Here is an 18,734-nt window from a genome sequence, read left to right as displayed (position 1 = left end):
CGCTACCGCTCAAGCAAAGCTTCGAGTCCCAAAAGGAGAATTTATTATTCCAATACATATATATGTATGTATATATATATATTATATATATATATATATATATATATATATATGTATGTATGTATAACACAAGAAACCCACAGTCGGAGAAAATAAACATCGAATGAAAGAAGATTCTATATTTCGGCTACCAACTGTAGACCTCTTAAGGAAATTACCTATTGAATCTTCTTTCATTCGAAGTTTATTTTCTCCGACTTTGGGTTTCTTGTGTGTTATTTACAAATGTGCTACTACATTGCTGTTTAGACATATATATATATATATATATATATATATATATATACATATATATATATATGTATATATATATATATATGTATATATATATATATGTATATATATATGTATGTATGTATGTATATTTATATATATAATGTATATATATTTTTTTTTCCTGCAGATCTCCCGACAGATGCTGTGACGGTCGGCTGGACGATTGTTCCGTGCCAATTCTGGGCACCCTGTGCTATTGTGACCAGTTCTGCGTGCGTGACTTCAACTCGGACTGTTGCCCAGACTACTTCGACGTCTGCCGCGGAAGTAGTCCCCGTAAGTGTCCATAGTGGAAGGGAAGGAGGAGGAGGAGGATGGGAGAGGGAGAGAAAACGAGAGAGAGCGGTTGGGGAAGGAGAGAAAGAGATAGAGAGAAAAAAATGAGAAAGGGAGAGAAATGAAAAGAGGAAGACGGGGGGGGGGAAGAAAGAGAGAAACGGTGAAAATGAAGGAGAAAGAGTAGAAGAAAGAGAGAAGAGAGAGGAACGAAGAAAGAAGTGGATGGATGTTGGTGTGACAAAAAGAGAAAATGGAAAGGTTGATAAAAAGGGGAGAAAGAGGGGAGAGAAATAGAGAGAAAGGAATGAGGAGGAGGAGGAGGAGGACGAAAACGACGGAGTTCGAACAGAAAAGAAAATGAAAGAGAACAGCGGGGAAGTAAAAGAAGATTATGGAAAGGGAAAGAAGGAAGGGAAGGTGAGAAGAAGAAGAAGAAGAAGAAGAAGAAGAAGAAGAAGGCGGAGACGGAGAGTGGGAGAAAGTGTAGAGAGAGACGGAGTGAAAAGAGATAGGAGAAGAGAGTGAGAGAGAGAGAGAGTGGGAAACAGAAGACAGTGCTCATATGCAAGAGAGAGAGAGGGAGGGAGAGAGGAGAAACACGCAAAAGTCCTGAAAGGAAGAAAGAGAGAGAGAGAGAGAAATGGAGAGTGAGAAAGAGAGAAAGAGAGAGAGAATTGGAGAGTAAGAGGGAGAGTAAGAGAGAAAAAGAGAAAGAGAGAGTGAGAGAGAAAGAGAAAGGGAGAGTGAGAAAGAGAGAAAGCAGAAGGCTCTAGTATTGTCAGAGAAAATAAGTGCCGCAATTAATTATCTGAAGCGACATCAATTAGACGAATTGCATTTTTCCTCGCCTTTGTGCACAGTCGCACACAGAAGTGCCTTGATCCCTTTGTTACCCAGGGGACAAATAAAATCACCTGACGGCAGTCAGAATAAAGAATAAAAGAATGAGTGTACACATATAGTGTATACATGTATTCATATATACATTCGTATATACACACACATATATACGCATATACATACATATATATATTATGTGCAAAGTACCATTTTGGATAATAACATTAATAATCCAATAACTTTCATTTTATATTGACATCGTCACTGTACAAATATGCATAAATACATGTTGATATGAGAGAAATTCGCTAGTGACAGCAACATTAATCTGATATTTTTTCTAAAAGCCGCATGTAGGATTCGAACCCTGTGAAGGTAATCTTACGGGTGACCAAAAGCAGTGGGTTTGAATCCTACATGCGACTGTCATAAAAATTATCAGACATGTTCATATGTGCATACATTCATACATACACGCATTTGTACATGAATTTGAATATACATAGATTCATACACTGTACGTTGTACACATACACATATATCCACATAATATGTGGATATATGTGTACATATTATGTGCACACGAGTATACGTAATGTATATATGATCTTTAAAGAGAGATAATTGTCTATGATTTATCTAGTTTATATATATATGTATATATATATATATATATATATATATATATATACTAGCAACAAATGTCTCAACATATACAATATATATATATATATATATATATATATATATATGTGTGTGTGTGTGTGTGTGTGTGTGTGTGTGTGTGTGTGTATACATATATATATATATATATATATATATATATATATTAGGTTTATGTTTTTAATACCGTACAGATTTAAATTTTCATGTGTTGTAGGTGTAATTGTTTCTATGTATCTTTCTTCAGTGATACTGCCTTGTCGCCACAATGGGAATATTTATCACAATGGCCAATCAGTGAAGGTCAATTGCAATGAATGGTAAGTCGAATTCGATTTTTTATTTCCTTTTCCTTTTCCTTACTCATGTCCACCCAGGACTGTGTGTGCGTGTGCGTGTGTGTGTGTGTGTGTGTGTGTGTGTGTGTGTGTTTGTGTGTGTGTGTGTGTGTACCTAACTAGTATATATCTTATATTAACATCTTCAGGATGTAGAGTGACAATATCTTATAATCACATTTATATATACACCTCCCTTCTCATTCTTATAGGTACATATGTACGTATATAAGTAATTGTAGCGTCTTGGCACGATGTATCCTGAAGATGTTTAATATAAGACGAGACCACTTCGTTTTCTGAAACTTTAACTTTATTTTCTCCAAGTAATTGTCGTTTATATGCATAAATATATATATATATATATATATATATATATATATACATATATATATATATATATATATATATATATATATATATATATATATATAATGAATGGACCTCCCATCTTCGCTTGTTCTACCTCCATCCACTTTCTCATATATATATATATATATATATATATATATATATATATATATATATATATATATATATATATATATGTATGTATATATATATATATATATAAATTTATATATATATACATATATATATGTTTGTGTGTGTGTGTAATCTCTTAGTATTTATACGTTGGAATTACCAATAAATATGGATTATTTTTACGTACCTTTCTATATATTCGAACCCTGTACTAGGCTACAGGGTCATGAAGTTGTATGCACCTCAAACCCCGAAAGCACAAAGGAAGTTACTATGCAAGGACAATATGTGTGAAGTCTTAAACTACTAATTCCTGGGAACTGACCCCGGCACTGCAATCAAAACAGTGCTAAGGGGAATAGATATTCTTCCTGATTTTATTTATTTTGATTTTATTTCATTTATTTTATTCTATCTTATTCTAATCTGTTCTATTTTATTTCTATTTCGTCATTGTGTAGCAGATTGCCCAAAACAAAAATGCGACACCCCCCTCTCCCTTACTCTCTCTCTGTCACACATACACACACACACACAGCGACTCGGTGGCGCGGTTGGTAGAGTCCCAGACTGTCAGTATGGCGGTACCGGGGGTACCTGGTTCGAATCCTGCCCAGGGCTGAAATAATTTCAGTATCGCTGCGCTTCGAGTCGTTACTCCAACTCTCGTGGGCGGGAAGTTGGGTGTGTGTGCGTGTAAGGTCATAGCATTACCCATAGATCGGTCATACGAGCTCTGAGCTCTCTTCCGGGAGGGAAAATAGCTGTCGATCACGAGTCCAACACGTGATCCAAAGACCAAAGTGAATCACACACACACGCGCGCGCACACAAACACACACCTCGGTAAGGGGAAACTGGTTATTACAGTGGTTAGTGGACAACCACATAACGGGACTCAAATTAGTGAGCTGGAGTTAACTATGTTGGGCTAATGATAATTGTTCCCTCAATTTTCAATGACTGAAAACCCGCAGCCCTGCTGTAGCTGGCAACGATCCCAGAGACGGTTGTCTGTGTTGAACTAATGTGGGAGAGAAGGTTAAATAAATACAGTTGATGATGGTAAAGACATCTTGGGCCCGATCCGGACACCAAGTGCCAACCCCTCGAGGTTGCACCTCCAGATGGAAGCGAGGGTGCCCACGGGTGATGGACGACAGGGAGATCATCCTCTCTGACGTCCATCACAGGAAAGCACGCGGGGCGGTCTCTCTCTCTCTCTCTCTCTCTCTCTCTCTCTCTCTCTCTCTCTCTCTCTCTCTCTCTCTCTCTCTCTCTCTCTCTCTCTCTCTCTCTCTCTCTCTCTCTCTTTTTCAAAAATTACCTATTCCCCGTGAAACCACCTCAATGTTTCTTTTCATCTGAACAAAACCGCCTAACATTTTCATCAGTTTTTTTTACTCAAGCTTCGTCACTTAGAAAAAAAAAATCATAAACAAAACTGCAAATGTTATTTCTTAGCTATATTCTACACTTAACTGCCGGTAGGCGCGTCCATTCAGCTGAAGAGAAACCCAAGATGCCCAGGCAAAGCAACTGTTTCTGTTTGACTCGCTTCAAAGGAGAAAAGAAGAAAACGAGATTTAAAGTCACTGCAAGAAGTGCAGCATGTGATTAAAAGAGTCGAGCGGACACTTGATCACCTCATCGCTGTCCACTTAGGAGGTTGGTAGTGGGGAGGGAGTGGAGGGAGTGGGGGATGTGTGGGGTGGGGGTGGGGAGGATTGTCTGGCTGGGCAGATGCAGCAGTTACTCAGTGCAGTGCTATGCTGGACATTAGCTACAGTTGCTAAGGTGTGTGTGTGTGTGTGTGTGTGTGTGTGTGTGTGTGTGTGTGTGTGTGTGTGTGTGCGTAAACATATATATATATATATATATATATATATATATACATACATATATATATTCTGTGAATTTATGTATGTGTGCCAGCGTATTTATGTGTCTATATTTTTACGTGTGTGTGTGTAATTACTTTGTTCCATTTGAAATTAGCAACACTCAAGCGCTACTTTTTTTTATAAATTTAAGTTGTCAAAGGTCGTCTTGTGTGATCTTATCTATTCCTCAACTTACGAATCTAAAAATACTTGATACATGGAACTGCCTAGTGCAGGCCTTATGGTCTCTTGCAGTCTCCCCTATTCTTATGTGCTAGTGCGTGTCTATACGTGCATATTTTACCGAGTTAAGACTCGTATAATTATGTTAATCTTGTTAAGTTAATTTTGCATCATCCTTCTCACCCTGGCAAGATTAGACCAAATTTGGGTTATCTTAACTTTCGTGATGATTTGGGTGTAAACAATATAAATATGAATTGATATGGGTGTAAATTTCGCACGAAAAGATTTGACACTTTATGAGACACTTGCTGAAAAAACGATACACTCTATAGTTGGCAGCCCTGGCATAGATCACCAGCTCTCGCCATGTCCTCATGTACACATACAAGGTAGACAGGCAGGCAGGCATACCAACACACCCTTTTTGCTCTGCTGAATTTTTAATTAAGAGGTTAACTAAGCTTCTGTATGTAAATGTTGTGCAATGTCGGTTGAGGCAAAAAATCTCCACAAATAGGTTTGTTATCACAAATGTTAGGTATGTTCCATGTTTACTGAAATTCTTATTTTAATGGATTTCGTTTGTTGGATTTACTAAAAATTATCTTTATCTCTTAACAGCGTAGCTTTCTTCTTCTGGGGAAATAAAATGTAGATTTGTATGGAGACTTTTGGTTCACCCTGTAGGAGGCTTTGTATAGATTTTGAGATTGTTGCCAGACGATTTTTATTATATAAGCTGAGGGTTAGGCTCCATCCTAAAGGAGTTTCGTTCCATCCGGGCCTCATTCTGAATCAAAATATCTGCCGTTAGCATAAGCAATACACTTGTGTGGTAGAATGATGTATGTATCAAGTTTGTGTTATTATTTACTCGATCGGTTTGTGTGTGTGTGTGTGTGTGTGTGTGTGTGTATTCCATGCACAGGTGTGGCGATGGGCACGGCAAACGCAAAGGAGTGTCAGTAAGGCAAGGCAACGGAAGTAGATGATGACGCCATAGAGTCTGAGGGTAAATGTTTACGTGCCGCCATGACGTCATTTCGACGTGCATTGTTGTGCCATTAATATGCCCGACGACGTTCGTCGTGCAACGCAAGATTGCCAAACCAAGAAAAGAGATACTGACTCAATCTGCACTGTTTCTGGCGTAGTGCCCTCCCCCTCTTCCTCCTCCTCCTCCTCCTCCTCCTCCTCCTCCTCCTCCTCCTCCTCCACCTCTTTCTCCTCCTCCTTTCCTACTCCTCCTACCATGGCACTCCCCGTGCTCACACATACACAATGAGTGGTTAAACTTATATGTTTGGAATCGGGGAGATAAAGTTTGCTCTCGGAATATATACAACTAGTCAGAAGAGATGCAGGTACACGTGAGCTTGTGCTGATATGCCACTTGTGCTGATATACCACTACAAATGTGCGTACATAAATACTCGTTTGTGTATATATACTATATATATATATATATATATATATATATATATATATATATATAATGTGTGTGTGTATACACATTTTATCAACCACATTAACTTATTTCCATTTCAATTCCTTGTAAACACTATCGAGACTAACAGAAATATCTCGATGGAAGCATATTCGCAAACTGAGACGCTGTCAGGCTAAGAACTCGAACCTAGCTGATACGTAACAAATGGACAGTGACTTAACCAACTCATCCATCAAGAGGGATATAAGATAGGCATAATTTCGAGCATATATATATATATATGCTCGAGTTACATTCGTATATACGAACTTATTGCTCAACCCAACCCCGCCATGATTAGCCGTTGGTAGCATGTACTCGTGCCTCTGATTTGGCTACCTCCATTGTAAGGGAGCCAAGTGGGATTTTGTTAACAGATACTGAATGTTCCTCAGTACAAAGATATTCATCTCATGAACAACATCATCTTATTCCTATTGTAATTCCTTGCAAACACGATCGAGACTAACGATGGAAGCATTTTCGGAAACTGAGACGCTATCAGGTTAAGGACTCGAACCTAGCCGATATGATACGTCATTTTTCATTTGTTATGTATTGGCTAGGTTTGAGTCCTCAGCCTGACAGCGTCTCAGTTTCCGAATATTCTTCCATCGAGATACATACTCCTGCTAGTCTCGATCGTGTCTACAAAGAATTAAAATGAAAATAAGTAAATGTGGTTGGTAAGATGAATATCTGTGTACTGGAGACCATTCAGTATCTGTCAATTCATACACACACACACACACACACACACATATATATATATATATATATATATATATATATATATATATATATATATATATATTATGTATATATATACATACACACACACACACACACACATATATATATATATATATATATATATATATATATATATATATATACATATACATACACTTCCAAATACCACATGGCTGGCGACGCTCAAGAAGACGTTCTCTCCGGTTATTTACTGTTCTCGTAGTTTATCCATTCCCCTCTGTGCCCTTTTATTGTTTTGTTTTGTTTTATCTTTCTCCCCAGGCGTTTGTTCATCTTTCTGTGTTTGTGTGTGCACAGCAAAAAGTATCATGCGCACATTGATCACAAAGTTAAAGAACCTGCACACAGTGGGAAAAAATGTGTAAGAGCCAGTGTTTTCATAATCTTACATTCCGCGCGTATTAAAGTTTCGTTCAAATAGTTGGATGATATTTATCATTACAATTTGACCTTTACATTAGCAGAAATCTCGGTAGTGTTGGTAGCCCTACCTGAGGGCCAAATATTTCAGATCGATATGAGCTAATTGCCACATGATCACGTGATAGGGTCAATATCAACACGGCACCATATTAGATATATCATTCGTTACCTGATACCTCATGTTTACGTGCCGCCATGACGTCATGTCGACGTGCATTGTTGTATCAGTAATACGCCCAACGACGACCTGGTATCTCATTTTGTTCCCCTATGCGCGCGCGCGCGCGCGTGTGTGTGTGTGTACGTGTTCTGTGTACACCCGCTTTGTTTCCTTTGAGTAATGAGTTGGAGATTCCGGCCGTCAGAGAAATACTCCAAGAAGAATAAATCCTCCAATAATTTATATATTCTTCAAGAAATTTTCAAAAGCTTGAAATCAAAGAAGACTCGTGTTTTTTTTTTTTTTTGGGGGGGGGTAATTAATCTTGCGGTCTCCCTTCTGCTGAATAAAATGCCCTCTAACTTCGGTGATGTGGCCACCAAAGAACAGTGGGTTAACCCTTCCAACTTTGAGGGTTTCCCTGTCTCAGTCCTGAGAGGAACAAGGCAAAATAATTTAGATGCCCTCTCCTCATCCTCAACCTCATCCTTATCTTCATCCTCCTCTTCGGCCTCCTTCCCCGGAATCTCCTCTTCTCCTCATATTCATCAATCTCCTTATCCTCCTCATCCTTATCTTCTTTTTCCTCCACCTTCTCTTCTTCCTCCTCATCCTCCTCCCTCTCCTCCTGATATTCATCTTCATCCTCATTCTCCTTTTCCTCATCCTCCTTATTCGTATCCTCATCCTCTTTATTCTCCTTCTTGTACTCCTTGTCTTATTCGTCTTCCTTCTCCATCACCACCACCACCACCTCCTCGCGTTCATCCTCTGGTCGGTGTTTGAGATGTCATTTGGGCGTCTTGTTTCCCACAAACGGCGCCGATGTCACAAACACATGGACCTTCTTTTGCTTTCCGCTGCGTCGTGCGAAGAAGAAGAAGAAGAAGAATGAGCTACGTCAACCCACGCGATTTCAGCGAATTTGTTTCTCAATTTTCCTTAATCTTGTGCTTCAATTATCAATTTGTTAGTTCGCTTGTTTAATTGAGATTACTACTTATCTGTTACACACTCATATACATGCACACTCACGTAAGTATTCGTTTGTGTGTGTGTGTGTGTGTGTGTGTGTGTGTGTACGTGTGTACCTAAATCTGTTTACCTGATTGTATTTACCTAATTGTAATATATAAGATAGGAGTTATGCTCGTAGGGCTCCGTTTCCACGTCTCCAGTCGTCAATTTTTGCTTTAGATTCATATACAGTGTCCCTATGGACTGTTTTCTCTAATTCATTCCATAGATTAATTCATTTGTGCGGGGAAAAAATTAAGATCAAGCTATTCAAAACGTTTCGTTCCCGTGCGGTCTTTTGTACCATAAAAACAAATCTTCCTTGTCAGTCTTTTCCGTGTCTTTCATAGTTTTAAAACTGCAGTCCAGTACCCTCCTTCCCTTCTTTCTTCTATTGTAGACAGTCCCTGTTTATCTAGTACTTCCTGTGTCGGCTAAGCAAAGTATCATTTTAACAGAAGAAACAGCATTTGGAACGACGTTTCGCTAGTTTTACTTGATAAAGCTGTAACAAAGCGAAATGTAGTACTAATAAAGGCTCATCACAGTTTATATAGATATGTCGTCAACTGCCGATTACATACACATCGTTTTAGTTGCCTCTATTTTATGTTCTCGTTTTTTTTTTTTATGTCTTCTTTTGTCTAGTGACCTCACCACTTCTGTCTATTTCAGTTTGAGACCAAAAACATTAAACTTTGCCGCCTCTTGTGTTGAAATTTTATCGTTTACCATTGTCATAGTTTACCTCGCCGTTTTTTCATGTCGTCCACAAATATTTTCAAGTTAATCGTTTATCTTAACCACTCTTGTTGTTGATCCAACTTTTCGATTTCATTTGATATTTTTTTGTAATCGGCTTCAGAGTCAAGTTCCGCCAGCCATCGCCAGTGTTTACGCTTTAGCTTTCGAGCCCGTCAGTTTCAATTCTAGTTCCAATATTTATTTTCTTCTTCTTCTTCTTCTCGTTCTTCTTCTCGTTCTACTTCTTGTTTTACCTCTTCTGCTTCTTTTTTTCCTTATTCATCTTCTTCTTCCTCTTCTTTTTCTCCTCCTCTTCTTCTTCTTCTTCTTTCCTTCTTCCTCCTCATCTTCATCCTCTTCTTTTTCCGAATTTCCTTTTAGACATTTCACTCCCCATACATCTGGGATCCCTTTATCTTCCAGAATTTGTTATTGCACGAAGTATATTATCTGTCACATGTCATTATTTTCTTTGTTTACGTTCAACAGGGATATTTCACGTCTGTTTACAACGAACAAGGTAAACAACATTACTGTGTGTATGTACACACACGTGCGTGTGTTTACATGTGTATGTTGGTACACAAGATGCTTTGCCAAGATATTTATAAAAGACTAGGTCAAAGTACTGGGGGGGAACTCTCTACGAAAACAAAGAACGAAAACTGCAAATTTTGATGGAAAAGAACTTAGGAGAGCTTCTGCATCACTGCATTGGAACACATTATGCAAAGGTGATGAATGGAACTGTGCGAGGGAGGAGTGGAAACGAGATGTGCAAGAGTTATGACTGAAGTTAAGAAATGTGTCAAATATATGAAGAGATCGGTGTAGTTACTAAAGTCCAGGAAGGAGCAGATGTACTTTATACTCTAACGTTTCGACAGAGTCTGAGGAAGAAGACTGTCGAAACGTTAGAGTATAAAGTACTGTACATCTGTTCCTTCCTGGACTTTACCTACCCCACTCTCTCCATGTATTTGCTCTTATTGAAAATGTGTCAAAATAAGAACGATAATAATTTTCGTTGAGGGACTTCGGTATAGATGATTAGGAGAGAGATTAGAACAAGCCAAATTGAGATGGTGTTGTCATGTTATGAGGATGGATGAAAATAGATATCCTCAAATCATGCATGGAATCAGTGGTGTCACTAGTGAGAGCAAGGATTAATCCAAGGAAAAGGTTGGGGAGTGGATAAGGTGAATGAAGCCATAAAATCTTAAAGTTAGGATGCCGAACAAGCGGTAATGTGCGTTTATGACAAAAATGCGTCAGCGAAGGCACACGACTCTTTTCCGGTAAGCTAAACCCAGCGCTCATCTTAAAACAAATAACTAATATATATATATATATATATATATATATATATATATATATATATATATATATATATATATATATATATATATATATATATATATATATATTTTTTTTTTTTTTTTTTTTTTTTTTTTTTTTTTTTTTTTTTCGTGTGACCATTGGTAACCGCATGCTGCTCTGGGCGGCGGATTACGGCCCTAGGAAGTAAAGTGAGCTCATACTCGCATGTAGGCTTATAATGTTACTCCAGTGACAAGCAAGACAATTTTGTATCAGAGATTTGGCTGATTTTTGTATCCACATTTAAGATAGTTGCCCGCCTCAGGACTAAGGTGTCTGCCTGTTTCATGAGAGAGGTCCATTCAGGATGAACTGGCAGTATCATTGAAGAAGAAATAAGGTACAGGATTATGAGCAAGACAGTAAAAGTTCTTATCATAATAAAATATTTAAATGTTTATGCGCCAATTGGCAGGTTTGTTGCGGTCAAGCTTCGCACGATGAAAATCGTCGCTCCAAACGGTCACCGGTACCTCGTCCTTGACTTTGTTAGTCCGTTGCATACTTGTACAGGACGTCACAGCAGTGCCCTTTCCTAGCTTATTTTTTCAATAGAATATAAATCACTGATTTGCTATGCCGTTCCGAAAAAGAATATATTAGAATTAAGAGAAAATATAATTTTATGCATTTACTAAGAAAGAGGCAACATTTAAACAGAAACCTTACCGTTGAATTAGAGAAATCTGCACGATAGCGTTTGGTCATCAGCATCAGCGAGGAGAGGCAGCATCACAATCACAGAAAACGGGAATTTTCAAGTATGTCCTTCCCTCTTTGTTTATTTATTTTTTCTTTAATAGAAATGACCGAAATTTTTAATTTGGATATATGCATCGTCGTAACTGCCATACTCCTCATTTAACTCCCAACACGGAACTTCATAGTAAACTATGGTCAACAGAAAGCCAATGCGTGGGAACATTTTGCCGACTAGTGGGCGCGCACCACCTGGGAGACGATTCCCGCCCACACTATCATATATTAAGTGTAAATTGTCATGTTAGAAACCCACGCCATTTCTACCTCTCACCATTCCTTACCACTTTACACCACTGTTTCAGGGTGATAGTCGGTCTAAAAAGAATTAGATATATATCCAAAGCTTGATGGCACAAAACTCAATAAACAGAAAGATAATACACGTTTGTAAATGTACACAGCCATCAAATACACAAAAAAGTCACATGTGTGTAGATACAGTCACGCACACACACACACACACACACACACACACACACACACACACACATTCGCATTTGTGTATATATTTTTTGTACATTTGAGTCACTTCTTATATAAATAGTGCCAGAGACTGAATGCATATTGTGTGAATCTTCGTTTATTTATTTATCTAATTGTGTATATAGAGTGTGAGTGTGTGTGTGTGTATGTATGTGTGCATTCGTGCATGTATGTGCTTTATCACAAATGTGTATGTGATTGTAAACGTGTGTACATCCACACGCCTGTGCATATGATCGTGTGTGTAAATGTGTGTGATTCACCACTGTCTTGAATCACGTGTTGTATTTGTGATCGATATCTATTACTCTTCTAGATGAGAGCTTCAGAGATTCTATGGTTTGGTCTATGGGTAATACAACTTTCATACATCACACGCCCACCCCGTTGATCAAGGGATACAGTAACGGCTTGCAGTTACGTAGTGAATCTCCCATGTCCTGAGCAAATCTTAAACCCGGTCAGCAGTGCCGGGACGTGAACTCGGTACCCCAACAGTGGCGATTCGTAACGCTATCCACGACACCAGCAATATATGTGTAAATCACCATGGTCTTGGATCACGTGTTGGACTCGTGATCGACAGCTACTACCCTCCCGGATGAGAGATCAGAGCTCATGTATTACCGATCTATGGGCAATGCTGTGACCTGACACACATACACACACACATACACACACACACACACACACACACACACACACACACACGCACGCACGCATGCACTCACACACACACACACACACACGCACGCATGCACACACACACACACACACACACACGCAAACCCAACTCCCCTCCCACGAGAGTTGGAGTAACGACTCGCAGCGCAGCGATACTGAAAATATTTCAGCCCTGGGCGGGATTCGAACCCGGACCGCCGTAGTGGCGGCCGCGAACGCCACAACTGCGTGTGTTCGTGCCTAAGTATACTTATTTCCTACATTAAGAACATGGACAAACAGTTAATGCATAAAACATGATAAAGAAGAGGAGAGAAAGGAAGGAGCGAGTAGAGGTTGCATTATGCAGATGGCAATGTTTTATGGTCACCAGGGGATGTGTGAAGGTCACGTGACTGTGAACATGGTCCTGTTAAGGTCAGGCACCCTGAGCAAAGGCCACTTAGTGCCACAGTCGGCTCATCTGGCACTGCAATCGTTCATACAAACGAGACGGGCGGGCCCCCAAAAACATATAAACCAAAACCAAAACAAACGTTTTAGTTCGAAAACCAAAACAAACTTTTTAGTTCGAGAACCAAAACAAACACTTTGGTTAGCGTGATTTAACCCCCAATAGAATTATTCGGAACGTTTATCTAGAATACGTTAACTAGAATGTATCAAATAAAATTTAACTAAATTTATGGCTTCTTTACCGACTGGAGGGCGTCTCTGTAAACCGAATCAAATCTTTTGAGTTTGGCAAACCGTTCATTTAGAGTTAAAAGCAAAGGGGTTGATTAAACCTGCTTCGATGTTAATAAAAGTTAATCCCCAGCCGAAAGAAAGCGTCTGGTGAAAGCAAAACCAAACCTTAGAGTCAAATACTGATACTAAATGATCATTCCCAAAGACATTTGACGCCTGTGAAGGTTCTTCCCTCTCATTTGAATAAAATAACCAAGCGGCAGTCAGAATAAACGCATAAGTCGAGTACTCGTATAGACGCCAAAAGCATAAATGAGTTTTGTATTAATACACACACACACACACACACACACACACACACACACTTCAACGAACGGACGGCTTAGAAGACGTTCTGAAGAAAATTGAAGTTTCGTGGATCCCAACGCAAAGAGAAGTGCCTATTGTATTTACAGGGTGGGGGGAAATTGCTCGTGGGGTAGTGGGAAAGTAGGGAAAGAGGAGAAGGGGAGGGATTGCTGAGGGAAATGGAAGGAAATGAGGAAGGAGAGGACTTGGCCCAGGCAGACAGGCGAAAGGTAAACAAACGGCCCCCCGACCAGCTGAGCGACGATGAAATGTCTAATAAAAATGTAAAGATTAGAAGTATAGATAAGAGCAATACAGTAGAAAGTGATGAGAATATTTTCCAGGGATTTAAAGAGGGTGGGGGGGACACAAACCCCCCCCCCCCCGACTGACAAGACTAGAAGAGAAGGTCGATAAGATGATCGAGGACTTGGAGCGTAGGTTCGGTCATGTTAACAACATTGTACGGAGGGTTGAAAAATTGGGAGGAACTAGAGAAGGCGAACAAAAACTTAACTAAGGAAATTGAAGAATTAAAAAAACAGTTAAAAGAAGTAAAAGAAGAGAATAAAGTCTTAAAGGAGAATAATAAGGAGAACAAGGAGGGTTGGAAAAAAAATAAAAAAATAGCAAAGTTCCATTCACTCACATAATCAGACAGCAAATGAATGAACAAACTGAAAACTCAGTTATTAAAGTGATGACACAGAAGGAGAATATAGTAAGAGACTTAGCAGATAAAAAGAAATGTATAATTATATTAGGAATGGAAGAGAAACATAACCCAGATAGAACCACAAGAATCAATTAGGAAAATGAAAAAGTAAGAAATTTACTAGAATTAGTTCAGGAAGATGAACCAGAGATAATGAAACAAATCGAAGAGAAATTCAGGCTCGGGAAATATAGTACAGACAGGACCAGACCAATTAAGATTAAATTCAGGTCACAGACTACGGCTGAGAATATCTTATCCAAAACAGGGAAACTAGCAACAAGTGAACAATATAAAAAGGTATGGATAAAAAAGGAAATGAATAAAGAGGAAAGAGAGGAAGAAAAACAGAAAAGACTTGAAGCTAAGGAAAAAAACGAGATAAGAACGGAGTCAGAAAAAGAGAGATTCTATTGGAGAGTAGTGAATATGAAACTAAAGAAAGTCGACATACAAGAGAAAAACAAAAGGGAAACAGAGAACACAATGGAAGTGGCAGAAAACTAAGAGTGTCTTACACAAATATAGATGGATTAATAACAGGATTGAATGAGCTGAATGATTATTTGAAAGAAAAAGAACCAGACATAATGGGAATTGTAGAAACAAAATTAAAAGGTCCACTACCACCCAACAGTGTAGGACATGATGCATATAATTATTGGATTAGAAACAGAGTGAAAAAGGAAGGGGGTGGAGTTATGTTCCTGACTAAGAAGGATATAAACGTGAAGTGTGTCACATATGGAAAGAATACAGTAGAGATGATAATGATGGAAGTAGAAGACAGAGATAAGAAGAGCAGAAAGTTTGTGATAAATTATGTGCCCCCGAAAACAGCCTCATGGGAAGGAGAGTGAACATAAAAGTATGGTAGAGGACACAAAGAAAACATAAAACAACATAACGGAAGAGGGAGGAAAAAAAGTTAAGATGGGCGACTTTAATTGCAAAGAAATCTGCTGGGAAGAAATGACAGTAAAGGGTGGAGACGGCTCATGGGGAAACGCTCTACTTGAGATGGTTACTGACCATACAATGACACAATGGATACAGGAGAACACTAGGTATAGAAATGAAGAAGAACCATCGAGACTAGACCTAATAATTACATCCGAACCTAGAATAGTGGACAAAATTGAATATAAAACACCAATAATTAAAAGTGACCACATATTGATTGAACTGGAACTTAATGAAGAAAAATATATGAAAAGAAATGAACAATATAGAAAACGAAGAACGATGTATGAAAAAACAAACTTTGATAAAATAAGAGAATTCTTTCAAAGGAAAACTGGGAAGAAATACACAAAGAAGATACAACAGTAGAAGAGAAATGGAATATTTTGACAAAAATTTACAAAAAAGGAGTGGAAAAGTATATCCCAAGACAAAAGCAAGAAAAAGAATATGTAAAATGCTGGTACAACAAAAGTTGTAGGGAGTTAAAAGACAAAAGAGACAAAGCCTGGACCAGATGGAAAAAAGACAGAAGACCTGAAAAATGGAAAATGTATACCTGTTATAGAAATGAATATGTACAAACGTGCAGAGAGGAAAAGAGAAAATATGAAAAAGATATCATAGAAAAGTGTAAAGATCAACCAAAACTATTCTACAGATTTGTAAACAATAAACTGAAAAACAAACAAGACTTGGAGAAATTAAGACAAGAGGGAGTTGAATACACTGAGGAAATGGAAATGGCGGAAATTATGAACAAACATTTTAAATCTGTGTTTACAAGGGAGAACATACAACCTGAAGAGAACGAATGGAAAGAGAAAGTCCCCCCTATGGAAGAAATAGAAGTAACAAAGAATGAAATATTAACACACTTGAGTAATATTGATGTCAGAAAATCGCATGGACCAGATGAAATAGCAAACTGGATACTGAAAGAATGCAGGAATGAACTGGCAGACAAAATACATAGCATACTAAATAGTTCCTTGAAAGAAGGAAAAGTTCCAGAAGATTGGAAAAAAGCAAATATAGTACCTATACAGTATATAAAGGAGGAAATAAAGAATAACCTACCAACAATAGACCAGTCTCTCTAACAAGTACAATATCAAAAATTTTAGAAAGAATTATCAAAAGTAGATGGGTAAAATATTTAGAAAAAAAACAAAGTGTTAAATCCAAGGCAATTTGGATTCAGACAAGGACGATCATGCGTCACCAATTTAATATGTTTCTATTCAAGGCTAATAGATATAATACAAGAAAGAGATGGATGGGCGGACTGTGCATTTTTAGACCTAAAGAAAGCTTTTGACAAAGTACCACATAAGAAGTTGCTTAAGAAATTAGAAACTCAAGGAGGAATACAGGGCAAACTACTAAATTGGATGGAAGACTTTTTGCAAGAAAGAAAAGATAAGAAACCAGCACTCAAAATGGGATGAAGTAATAAGCGGTGTTCCGCAGGGAACAGTTCTGGCCCCAATAATGTTTGCTATATATATTAATGATATGGATGAAGGAATTGAAAGCTATATGAGCTTCTTTGCAGATGATGCAAAACTACTGAAAAGAGTGAAAACTGAAGAAGATTGTGAATCACTACAGAGAGATCTAAATAAAGTACAGGAATGGAGTAGGAAGTGGGAGATGGAGTTCAATACAAAAAGTGTAGTATAATGGAATTTGGAAAAAGCAAAAACAGAATAACAGGATCATATAAATTGGGAGAAGAAGGAATAAAAAAAGTAGAAAATGAGAAGGACCTGGGAGTCATTGTTATGAATAATATGTCACCTGAGAAACATGTAAATAAGATTTTTGGAGAAACTTATAATTTAATAAGAACAATCAAAGTTGCATTTACATACCTGGATGAAGAAATGGTGAAGAAAATCCTAATCACCCTGATAAGACCAAGATTGGAATATGCAGCAACGATATGGTCACCAAGTACAAAAAAATGTATAAAAAAAACTTGAAAGAATACAAAGAACAATTACAAAACTGGCACCAACACTCTCAAAACTATCATATGAAGAGAGACTAGAAAAACTTGAACTACAGACACTAGAGCAAAGAAGAGAGAGAGGAGATTTGATAGCTATTTACAGAATCATGAAAGGCATAGAAATTACTGATAGAGAGAATCTGATAAAATGGGATGACAGAAATACAAGAGGACACGGAAAGAAAATAAAAAAAAGACAGCTATAGAAGAGATGTGAAAAAGAACAGCTTTCCTCACAGAGTAATAGACAGTTGGAACAAGTTAGATGAGAAAGTGGTGTGTGCAAAAACAATACATGAATTTAAAAATAGTTTAGATAAAATGAGATATGAAGACGGGACCGCACGAGCATAGCTCCCCTTCCCGTAAAATACAACTAGGTAAATACAACTAGATAAATACACACACACACACACATATATATATATATATATATATATGAATATGAATATATATATATATATATATATATACGTATATATATATATATACATATCTATATATATATATATATATATTATCCCTCGTTTTAACGGACAAAAAGGGGAGCATCGGTCCGATAATGCCGCTTGTCCGCAGTAACCGACATTATCCCATTACTGGCTAATATCAACAATTGCATTGCGAAGGAAAGAGGGATGATACAATACTGTACTTTTAATTAAGCACACCATCCAATCTGAGAATTGAAAATACCCGTACACTGTAAATATACACTATGATAGAATATTTTTTTTATTTTAAAATCGGTTCGTATTCAGTGCTGCCACAACTCCGTCCGATACACATGGGATTTATAGACTGAGTCGGCTGCAACAGATCTTGTCCGTTGCTTCCGACATTCGTGAAGTGGAGGACCGTTAAAACGATTTAATTACAAAAGCTGCTTGATTTATTCTCAATAGATGTTCGATGTTTGTTCAGAAGTTTCATTTTGGTTGTCGCCAGAGGATTTATTTTACTGCTCAAAATTGGCATCCGAATTTACTGTAATATTGAATATGATATATTGAAATAATCGAGTGACACCGCAGCACGAATAGCTTTAGCCGACACGCATGGAATTTGAGT

The 18,734-nt window shown here is 37.8% G+C and overlaps 1 protein-coding gene across 6 annotated transcripts in view; it reads left to right on the top strand.

The window, feature by feature from the left end:
* The window catches only part of LOC143024845 (putative peptidase C1-like protein F26E4.3), a 315,569-nt gene that overhangs the window by 281,112 nt on the left and 15,723 nt on the right, over positions 1–18,734 (top strand). For all 6 annotated transcript variants that reach the window (XM_076184134.1, XM_076184133.1, XM_076184132.1 and 3 more), the window contains 2 exons: positions 464–612; positions 2,366–2,438. In XM_076184134.1, the coding sequence (XP_076040249.1) occupies positions 464–612; positions 2,366–2,438 (222 nt within the window). The remainder of the gene's footprint in view (positions 1–463; positions 613–2,365; positions 2,439–18,734) is intronic.

Source organism: Oratosquilla oratoria, chromosome 4, assembly GCF_046742065.1.
Source record: "Oratosquilla oratoria isolate Oo_2021 chromosome 4, ASM4674206v1, whole genome shotgun sequence".
Lineage (NCBI taxonomy): Eukaryota > Metazoa > Arthropoda > Malacostraca > Stomatopoda > Squillidae > Oratosquilla > Oratosquilla oratoria.
The sequence above is the reverse complement of the archived record's forward strand: the minus strand, read 5'-3'. Positions and strand labels throughout refer to the sequence as shown.